An 18,703-nucleotide genomic window follows, 5' to 3' on the forward strand; every position below is an offset into this window, starting at 1 on the left:
TCAATAAACCAACAAAAAGCAAGCTAGTGAATTGGCATACTGAGAGTGAAATTGGCGTAAGGAGCAGAAATCTAGCTGTGGTGATCAGCTTATGCTGTTAATGATCTTCCTTTCGTAATTGTGCTTACATGACCGTATGCATTGTCTGCTTATTAAGCTTAATCAGGTCAAGAATGTGCATGTAAACACACTCGGCGATCAGTTCCTAGCTATAGAAGTCACTCTTCCAGTAATAAGAGAAGGCCGTGTCTAGTCACATGAGTCGTGCTTGGTGTATATTTGAGCTGTTAGTGTTGTGATATTGTGAGTCACAGTTAGGATAAGATAAATATCCGCCACATCCTGTGCAAACATGATCCTGGAAGCAGATCACACACAGTTGGGCGGACAACTGGGAATAAGTGATTCAAACGTGAGGAAAAAAAAGAGTAGAACAAAGCTTTGCTGTTGACCGTTGGGTCATTGGTAGAAGAACAGGAAACTGCTTTTTGTGGAAGAATAATCAGCTGACGCCTCAAATCATCCTCTGATTGCAGCAATTTTCCAAGTGCGCTTGTTACAACATCTCATCCGAGTTGAAATATAGCTCAAATATGACTAAGTAAATGCTAAAGATCATCTTATGGTTGAATGGTTTTAGATGATGAGTGTTTGGAGGGCCACAGAATGAATGAAAAATCTAACAGGGTCTTTGGGTTCTTTATGAGACAGCTGTTTTTTTGTTGGATTAATAGCACACATTTCCGCTGAGTGGGCTGCTCTGCATTGAAAAGGAAGTTTTGACACAAAGCTAAGTGCAGCTTTATGCTTCCAGGGCAATCGCGAACAGGAAGTGAGTTGCACATTCATTTGGGACATTGCCTGGGAGCTGCTCACAGGCTTTATGCAGGCTCTCAGATCAAAGTTACTGTCTTTAGCCAGGAATAAGCACAAAAGAGGGACAATTTTGGTTGTGTTTTGAAGGAAAGGTTGTCCCATAAGATAAAAAAAATTACAGTGTGTGCAGCATGTTTAAAATGACTATTTAGACAACTAAATAATAATAAATGTAAACAAAATAGTGCAAGGTAAAAAGTAAAAGAGGCTGCGAGATCTGCTACCAAATCTATTTTCAGTTGTCAGACACCCACATAAAATTATACTAAAGTAATTTATAGTAAGTACTATAGTGTTTTTAACCAAACTGACACTGACACCTTCAATAGAGATAGAGATGTTGCACAATCAGTCAAAATGTCGCTAGAATTGTTTATGTATGGGCGATAAATATCATCACACCAAAAATGATTGAGCTCATGTCCATGTGTCATGTGATAAGTTGATATATTGATTAATGTGGCAGGCCTACAATTCATAGGCATTTTATTTGAAGAGCTGAGCTTAACTAATAAAATCTAAATATATCATCAACAAAAACATGTGTTGGAACTCAAGTTATATAAATGGAATTTATATGAAATTTGTTGTTCAGAAGTTAAAAATGGTGACGGTAAAATACTTTATCGCATACAGACAAGTCTGCATTTTAATTACAGTATGCACACTCCATATTACTCACTTTCAAAAATAGCTGTAGGAATGCCAATCCAAACTCATTCCAGTACCCTGTGTGTACACTGAGCAGCTGGGGAATAAGATCAGACCCAGAAGTCTTGGCTGTGAATCAGGAATTCACGGAAAAAAGCCTCCTCAGGGCAGAGAGGTCTCTGAGTTTAGAGTGCAGAGGAGGGCCGGCGACCCACGTCCTTTTTACTTCCTTTTATCGTGATAAATGTGACTCTCGCATTGAAGTCGAGCGTTTTGAAGCATGACTCTTATTAGGACAAAATCAAATGTATTACACCCAGATGTCTTCAGATGAGTCCTTTACTGTAGAGCGGTAAATGATAGATGGCTGACCTGCTCAGACTCTCATTAAATAGCAGCATTAAGCAGGCCATCAGAGCCGGGAAGGAGAGCGTCACAATCCATCCCAGACTAATTGATAATCTGCATTCTAGACGCTCTGATAGTCTAGACAGTAGACAAACAGACACACTAAATGCATTATGGGCATGTGATTGATTAACAGCAGGTACAGATTTTGTAATAACTTCCCCTTTTTTTCTGTCTCTCTCTATCTCTTACTCTATCTCTGTTCATATTCACAGAGCGACAGACTATCTAGGTATGTATCTCACTCTAATGCACCTTTTTTGGGGTTAGTTCATTCAAAAATAAAATTGGGTCATGATTTACTCACCTTTATTGATCTTCTTTTCCTCCAACGTTCATAAAGGTAAAATAAAATAATATTTGATTCACATTGTCTTCAGAAAAGACATTTAATATGATGAACAGATTTCATTTGGAGTTTTATTGATACGCAAATGTAGTCAGAAGCTTGACCATTTTTGCTTAACGCAAGAATGAACCTCACCAATCTTTGTGAAAATTTTGTGTGAAATTTCATTGGTTATTTCAGAGGCTCAAGTGTGCAGATGTGAAGCAGAAGAATGAACCTTGTTGGTTCTTGCTTGAGCTCAAAAATGAATGTCATTGACTATTGTGGAAACTCGAGTCTTATTGGTTCTTCCAGAAGCTCATTGGTTCCTGCTGGAGCTCGAGACACAGATGTGTTGTGTGATATTGCAAGAATGAACCTCATTGGTTGTTTTGGCAGTTCACACCTCACAGGTTCTTCTCGCAGGAGGTCAACCATACTGATGTAATGCACAAAAATGCACCCCATTGGCTCTCGTGGAAGCTCAAGCCTGGTTGGTTCTTGTGGAAGCTCAGATTTCATTGTTTATTCCAGAAGCTCAATATTACAACTTTGACAAAGAAGAATGAACCTCATTGGTTCTTGTAGAAGCTCAAGCCCTCACTGGTATTGCAGGGGCTTAAACATGCTAATGTTATGCACAAGAATAAACTCAATTGGTTTTTGTAAAAGTTCATTTCATGTTGCTTTTCCAGAAGCACAAACATGCCAATGTATGGTCTGTGAAAACTTAGCTCATTAGTTCTTATTTCCGCTAAAACTTCACAGGTACTTGCAGAAGCTCAAAGCTCACTGGTTCTTGCTGTAGCACAAGCTTGCTGATGTAACACCCAACAATGAACCTCATTGATTCTTATTGAACCTCAAGCTTAATTAGTTCAAAATGTCATTGGTTATTCCAAAAATTAAAACATGCTGCTGTCACACTTGAGAATGAATTTCATTGGTTCTGCTTTATTGAGCTATGGACTTTTTTCAAAGTTTACCGGTCATCATATTCTTAAAGTTTTTAATATTTCGATTTTTAAAAGAGTTAAGAACATTTATATGCATTTATAAATGTGTTATATCTTCTTTGCATCAGATTACAAAAAAAAAACATATTACCGGTTATGTGAGGTGTTTCTAATGCAGCGTTTATGGGCCTGACAGTAATTCTGACGTTAGTCTCTCCTCTGGCTGCCGTCATCAGTCTCACACTATTTTTTTCCTTTTTCTGAAAGTATTGATAACACCATCGTAGAGTTTTTCTTTTATTATTTCAGCAATTAGTATTGTAAAAAAATGTTTATTATACTCTCCCATTCACTGCGCTCTAAGTTTACACAGCTATGACAACTTCCACTATTGAGAAACCCGGAAATGTAAAAAGGGTCTATTATGCTTGAGCTCCTGTGACCAAATTTGAAAGTTATAAATATTGTTTGCTGATCAGTGTTTAAATGGTAATAGAGGACCAAAATGAAATCTGTTGATCTTGTAAAGTGTGTATACTTCACAGACTTTCAACAACCACAGAAATCTCTTAAATTTGATTCATAAAAAATTTTCATGTGGCAAAAATGAACACATTTATTATGAATTTGGAAGTAGGGTGGGTAAATGATGACATTACTAATTTTGGGTGAACTGCCCCTTTAATATGCTAGTATTATAAATATGAAACAATGAATTGAAGTAACTTGCGGTCTTTTCCCACCTCAGGAATGACCCTCTTTCTACTAGCACTTCATCCAGTGACCGTTATGAGTCTTTGAGTAGCCGTGGCATTGGGGATAGCCGACGGCCGTACTCTCGTTTCGATAAAGACGATTCCTCTGATTATAAGAAGGTGCGAATAATGCACTGTATGAGTGCGCCTTGACAAATGTTGAGGTTTTTTTTTTACAGCTGAAGGTTAATCCAGAGTGCTCTGTCTATTTCCAGCTTTATGAGCAGATTTTAGCTGAAAACGAGAAGCTGAAAGCTCAGTTACGCGATACAGAATTGGAGCTGTCAGACCTAAAGCTACAGCTGGAGAAGGCCACACAGGTGAGTTCAGGAATTGATTTATTATTAGTTTTATTTTACCTTTTCATCTGCGTGAGAAGCTTGAGAGGGATTAACAGACCATGTACGTTAACATTGATGCATTAGTGATGTTTTTCATTAAATTCAGTGGCAAATTGTTTTTAAATAAGGAAATTGTTTGTCTATTAAAAATAAATTAAACAAAAAATCAGTGGCCAATCAATTCAGTGGCTTTAAAGGGGACCTATTATGCAAAAATCACTTTTATGTGGGGTTTAAGCACGGTTGTGTGGCAAAAGTGTGTGAATATAACCAGCCTCTAATGGTAAACAATAAGTAATTTTATTTTTTACAATAACACTTGAGAAAAACAGTCTGCAGAAACACTTTGATTGACGTTCTCCCTTTGTGCATGTCATCGGAGGGGGAAACTCCCACCCATTAGTGACAATCTCTCCCTCGTTAGCATAAACAGCCCTTAGTGAGAAGCAGCCATCCACCATTAGAGTTTTGAATCAGCTGCTATGGTGATGCAGATGCTCCTATAGCTCCGCCCTCTTTTGAAAAGTGGGCAGGGAGCATAATCTCAGTTGAATTTAAAGCAACAGTCACCAAAACAGCACAATTTGGTTTCAAAGAATTATAAAAAATTGTTTGTGTGGTAAATCTGAGCTGGAACTTCACAAACAGGCTTATTTTGTAAAAAGTGGAATAACGGGTCCCCTTTAAAACATAATTAAGTTGTTTACTGTAAGTTACTTTATTTACTTACTACTATTTTTCCCTTATTAGATTGTCCTGGAAATAGCCAATGTTATGAAAACCTTTGGTGTTGTTGTGAACAGGCCTCATCGACTGTGTGTGTTTTTTTGTTTTCCCCATTATTACAGAGACAGGAGCGCTTTGCCGATCGATCACAGCTGGAGATGGAGAAAAGGGTAAAACAAATGTTACTTTAATTCTTTTTGTCATCTTTTACTTCAGTTTTAATGTATTAAATCCTCTTTCTTCATTCAAATAAATCCACCATGTCCATGGTAGAGCAGGTTTAATAACCAGAGCAGTGATTGGACACTGAATTCATTAAATGCTAACACATCAGCCCATTCCAGCTCATATGCTGAGATTTCAGAGATGTTTAAGAAGTGGTCTAGAATAAATGCTGAACTCTGGCCCTCGTCGGCCAAACGGTTGGTAACAGTTGCGCACTGGTTTATGTCTGAAGGTTGCAGGCAGATCTCAGGCTCAGCTGGGTGCTTTGGGTAATGTTAAATTGAATTTAGTGTTTCCAGCTTTGCTAGTGGCTGAATCACATGCCTATCACAGCCCTGAGGGGTCTGAACTAAACCCCGTCGGCCAGTCACAGTTCTTCTTTCACTCTGCCACTATCTATCATGTAGGATGTAGGAGATGGTGTGTTTTCTCTTTCAGATGTTGTATCTGCATGTGTGTGAGACATCATCTTTGTGTGGAAAAATTTTGAATTTTCTTAGTTTGTTTTTTATTTAGTTTATTATTTATATTATTGTTCAAGCTGTATAGTATTTTTGTTCTTTTTTTGTGCTAAAACTTAAATTTATTTAACTCATATTTAGTTTTTATCTCAAAAACCATAAAAAAAAGTATGTTTTAAATGCTGAGCAAAAATTTATCACATCCAAAATAATAGTTTATTTGGGCATAATATGTGTGTGTACTGTGTATATTTATTATGTATATATAAATACACAGATGCATGCATATATTTCAGAAAATGGTTATATATATATATATATTAGGGGTGTAACGGTTCACAAAAATCACGGTTCGGTTCGATACGACACAGTGGTGTCACGGTTCGGTATGTTTTCGATACAGCAAAAAAAGAAAAAAGCCAGAGGATTTCTCTGATTTAATTTTTTTAATGTATTAAAACTTTTAACATCATAAAAGTATGATCTTGTTTTTTTTCTTTTACTTTAAACAGTGATACAGCTATACTTCCGGGGTTTCTGCTTAGCAGCAAATAAAACAAATCCTCCTTTATACTCGAAACCAAAAAGCTTCCTATAAAAAATAAATGTAATATTGCAGGAGTTAAACAAATAAAAAGAAAAGAACAATTTAGTTTTTATCTGGAACTCAGTTTCAATATATTTTTAAGTATTTTTTTATTTTCAGAAAGATGAGTGTCCACATTTTCTTCAGACAGAACAGATCTGCTTGATTTGACTGTCACCTGCCATTTTAGTGGATCTGAAAGCAAGAATTATCTGACTGAAATGGGCTTATGAAGGAATAATGTAACGGGGCTCTATTACATTTAACATTTTTTTTAAAACCCGAAATTTCCACTACCGATTAAGATCTCTCATATCCACAGCTATAAATGTACCGATCGCCTCTGTGATTTGTTTTGCCCTGTTTGAATCTGTAGGAATTGCCTGTCTGTATGCTGTTACTGATTCCGTGATGTCAGTGTAAATGAGTTGATATGCTCAAGCATTACCGCTAAAATAGCTTACTGTCATAGCAGATGTTATATGCATATAATTTCATACATATATATATATATATATATATATATATATATATATATATATATATATATATATATATATATATATATGATACACATTATTATAAATGTAAATATTAATAATTAATTGCGATTAACCTTTGTTCAGCATTTAGTTCAGCTTTGTTCTTATTTTTTCTAAAACATATGTTGTCACATTGTATTGCATATGCTTCGTATTGTATTTGATGAAGTCCTGTTTAACTGTTTCAGCCATACTTCAAAATTGCACTAGCTACCAAAACTGTTATGATTTTCTGGCTGAAAAGAGAAAGGATTTAACTGAAAATAATGTAAAACTAAAAATATTAGTTGTATATTGAAGAAATACACTTTTTTCATATACATACCACTATTATAACCATCTCCTCTACTTGTACTTCTACTACCACTACTAATAATAATCATCTACATCAACTGTTCCTGAACCTGTGTAATAGTTTTTACTTATTTTAAAACGTAATAATTGTATTATTTTAACAAATTTTCCAAGAATCTGTTTTATATTATTATAACTATATTAATACATGGGTAATTTATAACATGCATTTACATACATTATCATTTATTAATAACAGAATGTTCTCAGACCAGGTGTGAGCATGAGTAAACCACACTGTATTTCTGCTCCACTAAGCAGTGTGTGTGGTTCCTTTCACTTTAATCACTTCCTTTAGTTTTGACGTTCATTCACCTGATGCCTCCATTCTGTGTGTTTCTCTCTGTTTGCAGTGCTAGTGGATCATGCAGTTGTGTATGTGTGTTTTATAGTCATGTGTTTGAACGTGTTAATGTTTGTGTGTCTGCAGGAAAGAAGAGCTCTAGAAAGGAAGATCTCTGAGATGGAGGAGGAACTGAAGGTAATTATTTTCTGCCCTTTGCTGTGTGTGTGCGTGCGGGTCACCATTATAGAAATCACTAAAAATTTAATAGAAAATCTGTTGTTGTTTTTATTTATATTTAATCTTTCAAATGTTTATTTAGAAGTTTCTGTTTTGGCCTGTTTTCTGTCAAAATGTTTGTTGCTTAAAGTGTATTTGTTATGAATACAGTCAAATATAGATGACCTTAAAGTAACATTAGGACTAGGTCTGGTTTGTAACTTCATTTGATTGTATTTCTGGTGTGACTTCAGTTCATGTTAAAAGGTGTGAAGTGGGAGCAGAAGTTTGTGTGGGCAAGATCTTTTCAGACTGCTTTTTTTTGTTCTTATTTTATTTTTGGGACATATTTCTTATTATTATTTTAGCATATATCACTGAAATCACTTCAGTTAAGTATGGGAGTTTGTGTGTGTGTGTGTGTGTTTATTTGCAATTCAAGGATAAATTTTCTTCAGAATTAAGCAAAATATTTGACATCTGGTAATGTTCTGGTAAATTTCAAGGTCTCATATACTCATACACTATATTTGAAGGCTCTTCAAAGACAGATGTTGTACTTATAGATAATAAATTCTGTAAGACTTGAAGTTTACTAGCTGAATGTAATAAAAGCTTACTTTTTATTACTTATTATTATCACGTTAATGATTATATATATATTTATATATATATATATATATATATATATATATATATATATATATATATATACACGAACATACGTTTTTTTATACATTTGCATAATTTTTCAACTCAAGAAATCAGTTTTAAATTTATCCTCGTCAGTTCTCATTCTCAAGTTTTCCATAACTATGAAAACTTTCAATTAAAAATATTAATATTAAAGGGGCCTGTAAAATCTTTCAATCGTTAATCATTTATTTATTTCCAGTGTGAACATGAACAGCTTGTAATGCCCCTTAGAAAGTGAGACCCTCCCAAATTGACAGCTTTTCTATAAAAGTCTGGAGACTGATGTTTATCTGAAGGATTCAGTGCGTTTTTGCCATTAAATCATAAATGGTCTTTACATGGGCTGCTATGAGTCTGAGGTATATGCAGCATGCATTTACACATTCTTTTAAACATATTGTATTGATGCTTGTTTATTTCCAACTTCTCTTTACTTTTCATCAAAAAAAAGAATAACTTCAGGCCATTGATCAATGTTGTTTTCAATCACAAGTGATACTGCAGTTCACTTAACGACCACCAGGGTCACTAATAACAGTTTCTAAATCTGCATATTTCCCCTTTAAGGGATCAAATTAAAATGTTAAATAAGATGTCACTTCACTGGCTTTTAGCGGTTTTACATTATTATCCAGGTTGTTATTATAAGACATCTTACAAGCCCAATGATTGACAGCAAATGCTCTTCATGAAATCATTATATTTTTAAGAAAGTCTGCATTAAACCGATAAAGGCTGATTTATACTTTCCACTGCGTCACCAATTGCTAAATTAATATATTTAATTATATATCAAATAAATGAGTTGCATATAATTTTCGTATAAATTATATGATTTATACTTTCTCCTGTCTCCGCTGCTAGTTTAGGAGGCTTTCATACTTGATTGTTGTACTATTATTTGCAATAACGGAGCGACAGGGAGTAACAGGGGTTAAGAAGTCAATGAGAGGAATTGCTCAATTCATTCATTCATTTTCTTTTCGGCTTAGTCCCTTTATTAATCTGGAGTTGCCACAGCGGAATGAACCGCCAACTTATCTAGAATGTTTTTTACGCAGTGAATGCCCTTCCAGCTGCAACTCATCTCTAGGAAACATCCACACACACTCATTTACACTGATACACTACGGACAATTTAGCCTACCCAATTTACTTGTACCACATGTCTTTGGACTACGGAGGAAACCGGAGCACTTGGAGGAAACCCACGCGAACACAGGGAGAACATGCAAACTCCACACAGAAACGCCAACTGACCCAGCCGAGGCTCGAACCAGCGACCTTCTTGTTGTGAGGCGACAGCACTACCTACTGCGCCACTTTATCGTCAATTGCTAAATTAATATGTTGTATTGAGAACAACAAACTACTGAAGACAGCAAAACAATTGATTGCCACCAAGACAAGTACTTGTGTGAAGGAATTAAAATGCATTAGTTTCAAATGAGTAACAAGACATTCTTATCAATCATAACTATTAGGGACAAGTGTAAAGTATACTAGGCATTTGACTGAACATGAATTTTTTAAAACGTTTATTTCAGTTAGTATTTATTAGTTTTGGGGGTGTGGAAAGCGCACGCGTCCATCAATGTGGTGTTCAGTCAGTCAGATTATTTTTCAGTGAGAAATATTCATTTATCCAAGCTAACTTTCTGCTTAACACAGAACATTATACACTACAAATAAAAGTTGAATTTAATTAAAGAGCTCTGGGCAACTTGTGTATATGCAGTGTTTTTCCTCAAAGCTTCAAAAGAAGCCTGAAGAACTTCACATCATGTGTTGTTATGGCTTATAGATAGTTACTGTGCACACCGGCAGCTAAAATGATGTCCCGTGCACCCAAAGCGAACTTGCGCCACATTTACCGCACACACTCAAGCAAACTTGAGTGTAAATCAGCCTTAAGTGTTTAGGTGTGAATGTGTGTTATTCCTTTTCTGTTTCTTATTAATTAGATTTTTCATTTTCATTTTGAAAATTTTTGCTTAACACAGGACTGTTTATTTTTGTCTGCTGTCTGTCCTCTTCTCTGTGGTTCTGTCTGTATTTCTCTCTGTCTCTGTAGAATCTTCCTCAGGTAAAGCAGGTGCAGTCTCTGCGTCAGTATAATGAGCGCTTGCAGGCAGAGAACCGAGCTCTGGCCCGCGTGCTCTCCAAACTGTCTCAGGGCTGCAGTCACCTGCCCGCCGCAGACCTGTAGCTCCGCCCCCCACCTCCCCTTACACCCCTCCTCATGCTCCATTCAGCTCCGCCCACGCCCATATAAGGCAGGTGCCAGCCTGTGTCTGAGCTGATGCTCCGCCTCCCTAAGTGCTCCACCTCCCTGCTTCTCTTAAAAGGGAGGGTTTGGATGCTTTTTCCCCTCCCTAAACAGTACACTTATTGCTAGCAAATGGTTATAAAAAAACGATAAATTTGGTAATTCAATCTAAATACCCAAGTTGCAGTTAATTTACAAATAATATTTTAAAAACTTTTTTGCTTTAATTTTTTAAAATTTAAAATGCAAATTCATTTACTGAAAAGTAAAAAAAATATAGAATAAATTTAACCTCAATTTTTACCCTAAAACATTGTGCTAATGAAAATTTAGAAAGAATAGACATTTTATTAACTGTTAGTATTTTAAATTCCCAGTTATAAATTGATTAGTTTTTATGTTAATCCATCATTGGGTTTTTTTTCTAAACTGTTTTTAGTAATAAATTGTACTGTTGTTTTTGTTGGCCCCTTCCCTCGAATGTGTTGCAGTGAATTGCAGTTTCTTTTGACTCTGGCATCTTGCATGAGGTGCTTGACTCTTTTTGTGAAATCAAACTTATTATTATTTTGAAGACCACTGCTTTTACCCCTCCCAGTCCCAGATTCTGGTGCTGAACTGCCATATATGCTCTGCCTGAGGCTAATCTGGATTGCATGGCTTCTGAAAACTCATGCATTTTAATCCACAGATTGTCGCTGACAATTGCTTAAATTACATATGGACCTTCTCCTGCATTTTCTAGGCGATTGTATACAGAACGAGGATGCAATCTTTTTGGCCCATTGGCCTCAAACACCATGCGTTTCCTTTTTTGGATCTTTTTTCTGTTCCGTTTCTGTAGCACTTAGGTTTTATGGACTTTTTAATGTTTTTTTCCAGTCTGTAACTGTGGTCCTCACAGACTGTAAATCTCACTCTTGGGAGGTACTGTTACACTGTTAAAATGTAATTGTCAGTGGCAGGTTTATCATAGGGTAGTTTCTGTCTATTTGGAAACAGATAAAGTGTTTGTGTGTGTCACTAGTACACAACATTTTGCTTTTCTTCCCTGTAATAATTCAACCAAAAATTAATGTTCTGTCATCGTTTACGCATTCTCATGTTGTTTCTTGTCTTTTTCGGTTAAGAAGTTATTTAAAACAAACATGTCTATAAAATTCTAAAATGTGCAAATAATAATACAAGTAATTGTGCATTTTTCTCATACTTTTGTGAAATTCTTTCCTCTGTTGAACACAAAACAAGGTATTCTGAACTATGTTGGAAACAAAACATTCTTCAGTTTATTTTCCTTTTGTGTTCACCAGGAGATAGAAACTCAAACAGGTTTGGAACAAGGGAAGCATGAGTTAATGAAGTGAACTATCCCTTAAAGTATACTTAAGTGACTTAATGGCATTTTAAAAGAAAACATGAGAATGACTAAAACCCTAAAAGATGCTTCCATTTTAATATGTATATATTAGGCTAAATTATGAATACAGAAATCATAATGCTATAAAACCAGCACAATACATGATTTTGTTAAAAATGCCTTCCTGCACATTTTATTATTATTTTTTAGCATAGATTATTTTTTAAACTTATTTGTCCACATGGTTTCAACACTGAATCAGATTCAGTTTCACAGTCGTATTGAAAAAAACAAACTACTGAAGACAGCAAAACACTTGATTGCCACTAAGACAAGTACTTGTGTGAAGGAATTAAAATGCATCTGTCAAACGAGTAACAAGACGTTTTTATCAATCATAACTATTAGGGACAAGTTTAAAGTATATTACGAATTTCACTGAACAAATGTATTAAAAAAGTATACTTTAGACTTCAGTACAGTTATTTGTTATTAATTGTGGGGGTGTATAAAGCACACCGGTCCATCTATGTGGTGTTCAGTTAGTGAGGAGGGTGTTGGTGAAATCTCAGCTAGAGATCTGCTCTTCAGCACTGTAACCTGAATACTGAAGGGGTCGAGTATCGAGTGTTGTGGTTTATACAGACACACAAAGGGTTTCTGTATGCAGAGAGAGAGCCAGAGCAGCACTGGTTTGAGGACTGTCCTCATCTCTCAGTGCATGGCTCCAGTTTAAACTAAACTGCTGTTTCCCTGCTGGGTTGTTTGTATGTATGTGTGTGTGTGTGTGTGTGTCCACTTGTTTATGTAGTTTATTAGTACAAATTGCAAAATGTAGTTGTAGCAATAATTAAATGTCTTTGGTATGACCTAGGTATTACAATTTTGAGGTGGTTTGGGAGGACATACCCATGTCCTTGTAATACAGAATATTTTACAGGGTTTTTTTAACAAACAAAATTTCCTGTTAGGGTTGGGGTTAGGGCTTGGTTTAGGCCATATAATAAGTGTTTTTGCAATATGTGATACATTATGCCTATGTAGAGTCCTCCATAAACCACCAAAACAAGTGTGCTGTGTGGATTAGTCTGTATTCCCTTTTCTGACTAAATGATGCTGGTTCTGCTGCATATATTCTTTTGCCAAACCGGCAAACAGTAACTGTTACTAGGGTTGGAACGTTTTTTATATTGCTTCGTTTTTTTTGTAATTTTTCCAAAATCGTTTCATAATTATGGCTGCATTAAAACTCTTTACAGTTAGAAACTGATCTCTCTGAGTCTAAATTTAAGTTTAAATACACTGAGAAAAAAAACAAAGACAGATCTGTAGAAAATGGTAATGTTTCGCATAAAATTACCAGTATGTTTCTCTCTTAATTTTTGGTCATTTAGTGACTTTGGGAAATGGGTTGAAATTATTAAACCAAATTTTGTTTTAGGTCTTGCATCAACTGTTTTAATATTGTTTACATTTTTTTATTTTTGTAAATCTATGATCAATTTGGTTACATGGCAGAAGGTTTTAGAATTTTTCATTCGTTTATTTTCAGAGCTGCCATCACCATATCACTGAAAAAGTGTGTTTTTTGTTGTTGTTGTTTATTTTATATGAAGTTGTGGTCATATAAAGAAAAGACTCTGCAATCAATAAAAAATCTCAACAGCACTCTTCTTTCTCTATTAGCTTAACCTTTCCTTCTCCTGTTCTCTCTCTTCCAGATGCTACCAGACTTGAAAGCCGACAACCAGAGACTAAAGGACGAAAACGGAGCGCTGATCCGAGTAATAAGCAAGCTTTCCAAATAGAGCCGACCCTCCGGCAGTAACGGTATTGCACATCTAGATATTAACACGAGACAATGGCGACAAAGAAGGCTCCGTCTCCCCCCATTGCGTTTCCCAGCTTTCCCCTCGCTTCTCACAACACAGAACCACTGCGTTTACGGAACTAAGGAAAAAAAACGTTAGACGAACGAACGGCATCCAACACTTCATGGGCGGGGAAAAAGCCTCGAAAAACTATTTAACCAATAAGCCTTAGTTGTACATATGTCACTCGCATCGGAAAAAAAAATTGGCTGTCACAGAACACCAGATTTTATTTGTGCCACACTTTTTTTTTTCTTTTTTTTTCTTTTTGTTTCTTTTTTTTCTTGTATAGATGTGTTTATGTGCAGCTCTCTTTCCCTCGATTTCCTCTTCCTCTCCTCCAAAAAAAGTCGCCAGATGTCCTGCCTTTTCATCAAGGCTCTGTCTTTCAGCAGAAGACATGGCGTTTGCTTCGCACACTTTTTTCATGTCCCGAAAGAGACAACGGACCTCGCTTTCACTTATGTGCAATATACGCATTTCTTTCGTACGCGAATGCTTTAAGAAAGAGTCCGTCACTAGTAAACGTTCACTTGCTCTTCACCTCACCCCCGTTTTTTTTTTTTCTTCTTCTCCTTCTCCTCCTCTCTCTCTCTCGTTTCTCTTTGAGTTTGTAGTGTAGTCGTTGGTTTATATCTTGTACTCCTCACGTTGTTTTAGCAGGTACTGAGTGAAGTTGTTGTATATACCTGTATATGTATTGTTTGAGACCAGCACATGGCATGCGTTTATGGTTCCCCCTGTCTGTTACTATTGAAATATACCAACTCCAGAGGACAAAAGTGTGTTTTAACTACTTCCTTCCTTCTTTTATAAGTCGCAAGAAAAGTAAACAATAGAGGCGCCCTCTTCCTTCAGGAGGAACTTTTTTTTTTTTTTCTGTTTCTTCTACTCCAGTTTTAAAAAGTGTTCACCGTAATTGTGAGATGATAATATAAACGCTTCACTACATTTCACACATTTTTATTCAGTATCTTTTTTTTTTTTTTTTTGGAAAAGTGCTGTTCAGTTTTTTTGCTTTTTATTTTCTTTTGTTTTTTTTAAAGCTGTAGTATTAGCCGAGGTGTTTGTCACTAAAAAAGATGCTAGTTATCGCTAACCCAATGTCTACATGCACTGTCAGGAGTCTTAGCGAACGTTTGCCATCGCGTCAGATGAAGTCCATGCATCGGAAAAACTCGTTTTATGCATTTCAGTGGCCTTTTACTTAAAATATACTGTAGGTGGGAAACAATGTCGCTGTAGTTGGACTGTCAGCTGTCTCCTCTTTGGTTTAGGTTTTTAATATTTTGTTTTTGTTTTGTCCCCCCCCCCCCCCCCCTATTTTAAATTTCCCATCATCTTGTAAAATAGATGTGTGGCTTCATCCGTGCAAGCTGTGCTGTGACTACCAACCACTGAGAGTTAATTAAAATAAACTTGTACATTGTAAAAATCTCCCTGGCTCTTTGTGCTGTTTGTTTCTGTGAGGAATCGAGCGTGTTTGGATGTGAAAGTCACACCTGTCATGCTCTTCAGTGTAATGAACTGGACCTGCTCTCATCAAGTGTCCAGAGTAATGAGCTCACAATCCTATTTGTTCAGTGACCGACGGAAGATTGAAGAAAAGGATTATTACACTGGATGCTTTTTGATCCAATTGATAGCTGCGTATTATAAAAAGTATGTTTTTCTTGATGTAATCCAATAGTGTTGTTGTTGACTATTGATATTTCCCATATTGATAACTACCGTACTTGGGTGGCAGGCACAATTTGAGAGGATCTGGAGTCTTCAAAAATTCAAATGATTCCTCAGGTTAAAATCTTTAAAATCATGTCTTCAGTTCAGTTTATTTATAGAGCACATTTAAAAATGACCTGTAGTCAGGGATGTGCAGAGACGTTTTGAGGGGCAGGAGCTCAATCGGATAAAAAGGGCATTTTTCGCATTTATTCTGTATAAAAATGTACATTGGGGAGAATAAGTATTGAACACATCATCAGTTTTTTTAGAAAACATTTCTAAAGGTGCCTTTGACCTGAAATTTTCCCTGGATATTATTAACAATCAAAGAAATCTATATATGCAAAGAAATCAAAACTAATAAGCTTACAAAGTGAGTTATGGGTAATAAAATGAAATGACACAGGGAACGCATGAAGAAAGGGAGGTGTAGAAAGGCAGTGAAAGCCTAGTAAGCAGCTGAAATCTCTCAGTAGTTCTTCAGCAACCCTTTGACCTTGGTCATTGTAAATTAATATTAGCTGCTTAAGTCCAACATCAACATTATCAGGATGATGAAGATGAAACCAAGGTGGACATTTCACAAGGTAATAATCCAAAACACAGCTAAGTAAACTGTCAGATGGTTTCAGAAAAAGAAAATCAAGTGGTAGAATGGCCCAGCCAATCACCTGACTTGAATCCAATTGAAATTACAGATTAAGGATCAGATTTGATAGACAAGACCCACAGAGCCATCAAGATATTTACATACTGTTGAAGTCTTGAAAAAACTCACCCCTGAGCAATGCAAGTGACTTCATTCTCCATATGAGAGGTGTGCTACCACCCCCAAAAAAGCCTTTTATATATATATAATGTATTCAATACATTTCAGTAGTTCAGTACTTTCTCCTTTTGTAATTCCATTGTTTCACATCAGATTTATTTGTTTCATTTTTATGTTTGTATTGTTTGGATTTTTACCAAAATCTGGTTCAATTTCGTGTCCATGGCTCCATTAGAAATATTATTCCCAGGAAAATACATGACATGTTCAATACTTATTTTCCCTGCTGTATATTGAAGGACAGTTCACACAGACAATACTCACTCTTCAGTGGTTCCAAAACATTCTGAGTTTCTTTTTCTGCTAAACAAAAAATAAAATACTTTGAAGAATGTTGGACACCGATAGCCACTTACTTTCATAGTATTTTTTTTCTTACTATAGAAATCAATTGCTGCTTGCAGACAACATACTTCAAATTATCGTTTTTATTCAACAAAAGAAAGAAACTGACAGGTTTGGAACTGATGGACTTTGATGACAGATTTGATATTTTTGGAAGAACTATATCTTTGACACAACATAACTTATTTTAGTTTCCTCACACTCACACAAGTGTTAATTCATTTTTCAACATGTCTACAAAATAATGTTCATTAAACTTCATGCGTGGTCTACTTCAGAAATCTTATCACAGAAACAGGCTAAGATACAATGTGCATGTTTTTTTTCTTTGTTTTTAGTTTCAAGTAATATTTATTCAGTATAAAACCGAAGTTTTGGAAATCCCTCCCATTGCACCTTCGCTAGGTGGACTCTATTTCCAATTTTAAATCTCAGGTAAAAACGTTTCTGTTGAGGATTGCTTTTAATGATTCCCTGGTCTAATTTCCTGTCTACTATTTTTTCTTTCCTTACTTTCTTTCCTGTATTTTTATGATGTGCTTGTGACGTATTGTAATGAGTCTTTGAGTGTTTTTAAAGGTCCCCATAAATAAAAGGTATTTTTATTATTAAATTACTATGAAATGACACAAAAATGAGGGAGACAGAACATGCACTCATACGTACATATACTATTTTATTATTGTTAATATAAAATGAAGTACAATCCTTCCTTTGAAGAAAATAGGGGCTCACAAAGCCTGCTCTCCCATCCTCCAATCACTAATACTGTCTCAAACTCGTTTCTTTTTTCATTTTCAGTTGTTCTTATATTTTTTGTAATATTAAAATTAAATGAAGCATTGACTTGAAGATTATTCAGTGACCTGTGTTTAATTAAATGATGAGCTTTATCGCTTAATCTTTTACTCATTGATTACTATAGTATTATATATATATATATATATATATATATATATATATATATATATATATATATATATATATATATATATATAATAAATAATAAATAAATAACCCATATTACAGAAAAAGTCTTTCTGCTGCTGTTTTCAGATCAGCTTTAGCTCCACTAGATGGCATCTGACTGAACTCAGCACTTTCCCTCCACAATCTCCAGCAAACATCTGAGAGAGGGAATAAAAAGGATGTTTCTTGATGAGCATCCTGAGTCTTTCTGGCTTTATTTTTCCCGCTCGTATATAAGCCCTCCACTTCTCCATGCCAATCCAAGTAGGTTTTGTTTTCTTCCTGTGGGGCTTTAAATGACCAAATATTCTCAAGCAAAATCATCTTTCTGAAGATAGGCACGGATAAAAACGTCCACTAAAACCACAGTTCTGCAAAAAAGTGACAATTTTTGTGGAGGATTGACCACGTTTTTGTAATAAATGTCTTAAAATGAAAAAAAAAACGAGTGCGTGTTTAGCTTGCTGAGGGCGTTGTGATTAAAACCTGGAGTGGAGCAAAATCCCGTTCCTCTCTCTACTAAGGCTTCTCTATTATCGCTCCGCTGGGGATCAACTCCGGGTTTTCCATTCCCGCTCACCGAAAAAAAACGCACCCTCTACTCCGTTTTACAAGTTATTTATGTTTGTTTTTATTTAATGAACGCCTAAACAGCACATCTATAGCACTATATTTAATGGTTTGGTTATTATTCAGCACTTATAGATAGATTTACTCAAACATATCCAAATTCATACCTTAAGTGTGCATCTTCCTTTTCATTTTCCAACTGTAACATGTTAAAGTTGTTGCATGCAAGTTTTCACTCTACTAAGGCATACAAACACTAAATAGTTTTGCAGATACATTTTTAAAAATCATGCTGAGTTAACATTGTTCAACAGTAGCTTTTAAAATACTCAAACTGGCAATATTAGTGGTTTAAAACCGT

At 35.4% G+C, this 18,703-nt stretch overlaps 1 protein-coding gene across 2 annotated transcripts in view; it reads left to right on the plus strand.

The window, feature by feature from the left end:
- The window catches only part of ppp1r12a (protein phosphatase 1, regulatory subunit 12A), a 118,126-nt gene extending 102,785 nt beyond the window's left edge, over positions 1-15,341 (plus strand). Inside the window, exons 21-27 of one of the 2 annotated variants that reach the window (XM_056455582.1) lie at positions 2,151-2,167; positions 3,968-4,094; positions 4,190-4,294; positions 5,164-5,211; positions 7,640-7,690; positions 10,482-10,683; positions 13,755-13,844. In XM_056455582.1, the coding sequence (XP_056311557.1) occupies positions 2,151-2,167; positions 3,968-4,094; positions 4,190-4,294; positions 5,164-5,211; positions 7,640-7,690; positions 10,482-10,616 (483 nt within the window). In that variant the 3' untranslated portion in view covers positions 10,617-10,683; positions 13,755-13,844. Of the gene's footprint in view, positions 1-2,150; positions 2,168-3,967; positions 4,095-4,189; positions 4,295-5,163; positions 5,212-7,639; positions 7,691-10,481; positions 10,684-13,754 lie in introns of both variants that reach the window. The other variant, XM_056455583.1, reaches the window with a different exon arrangement.
- Positions 15,342-18,703: the final 3,362 nt, after the last annotated feature.

This window comes from Danio aesculapii, chromosome 4, assembly GCF_903798145.1.
Source record: "Danio aesculapii chromosome 4, fDanAes4.1, whole genome shotgun sequence".
NCBI classification, from domain to species: domain Eukaryota; kingdom Metazoa; phylum Chordata; class Actinopteri; order Cypriniformes; family Danionidae; genus Danio; species Danio aesculapii.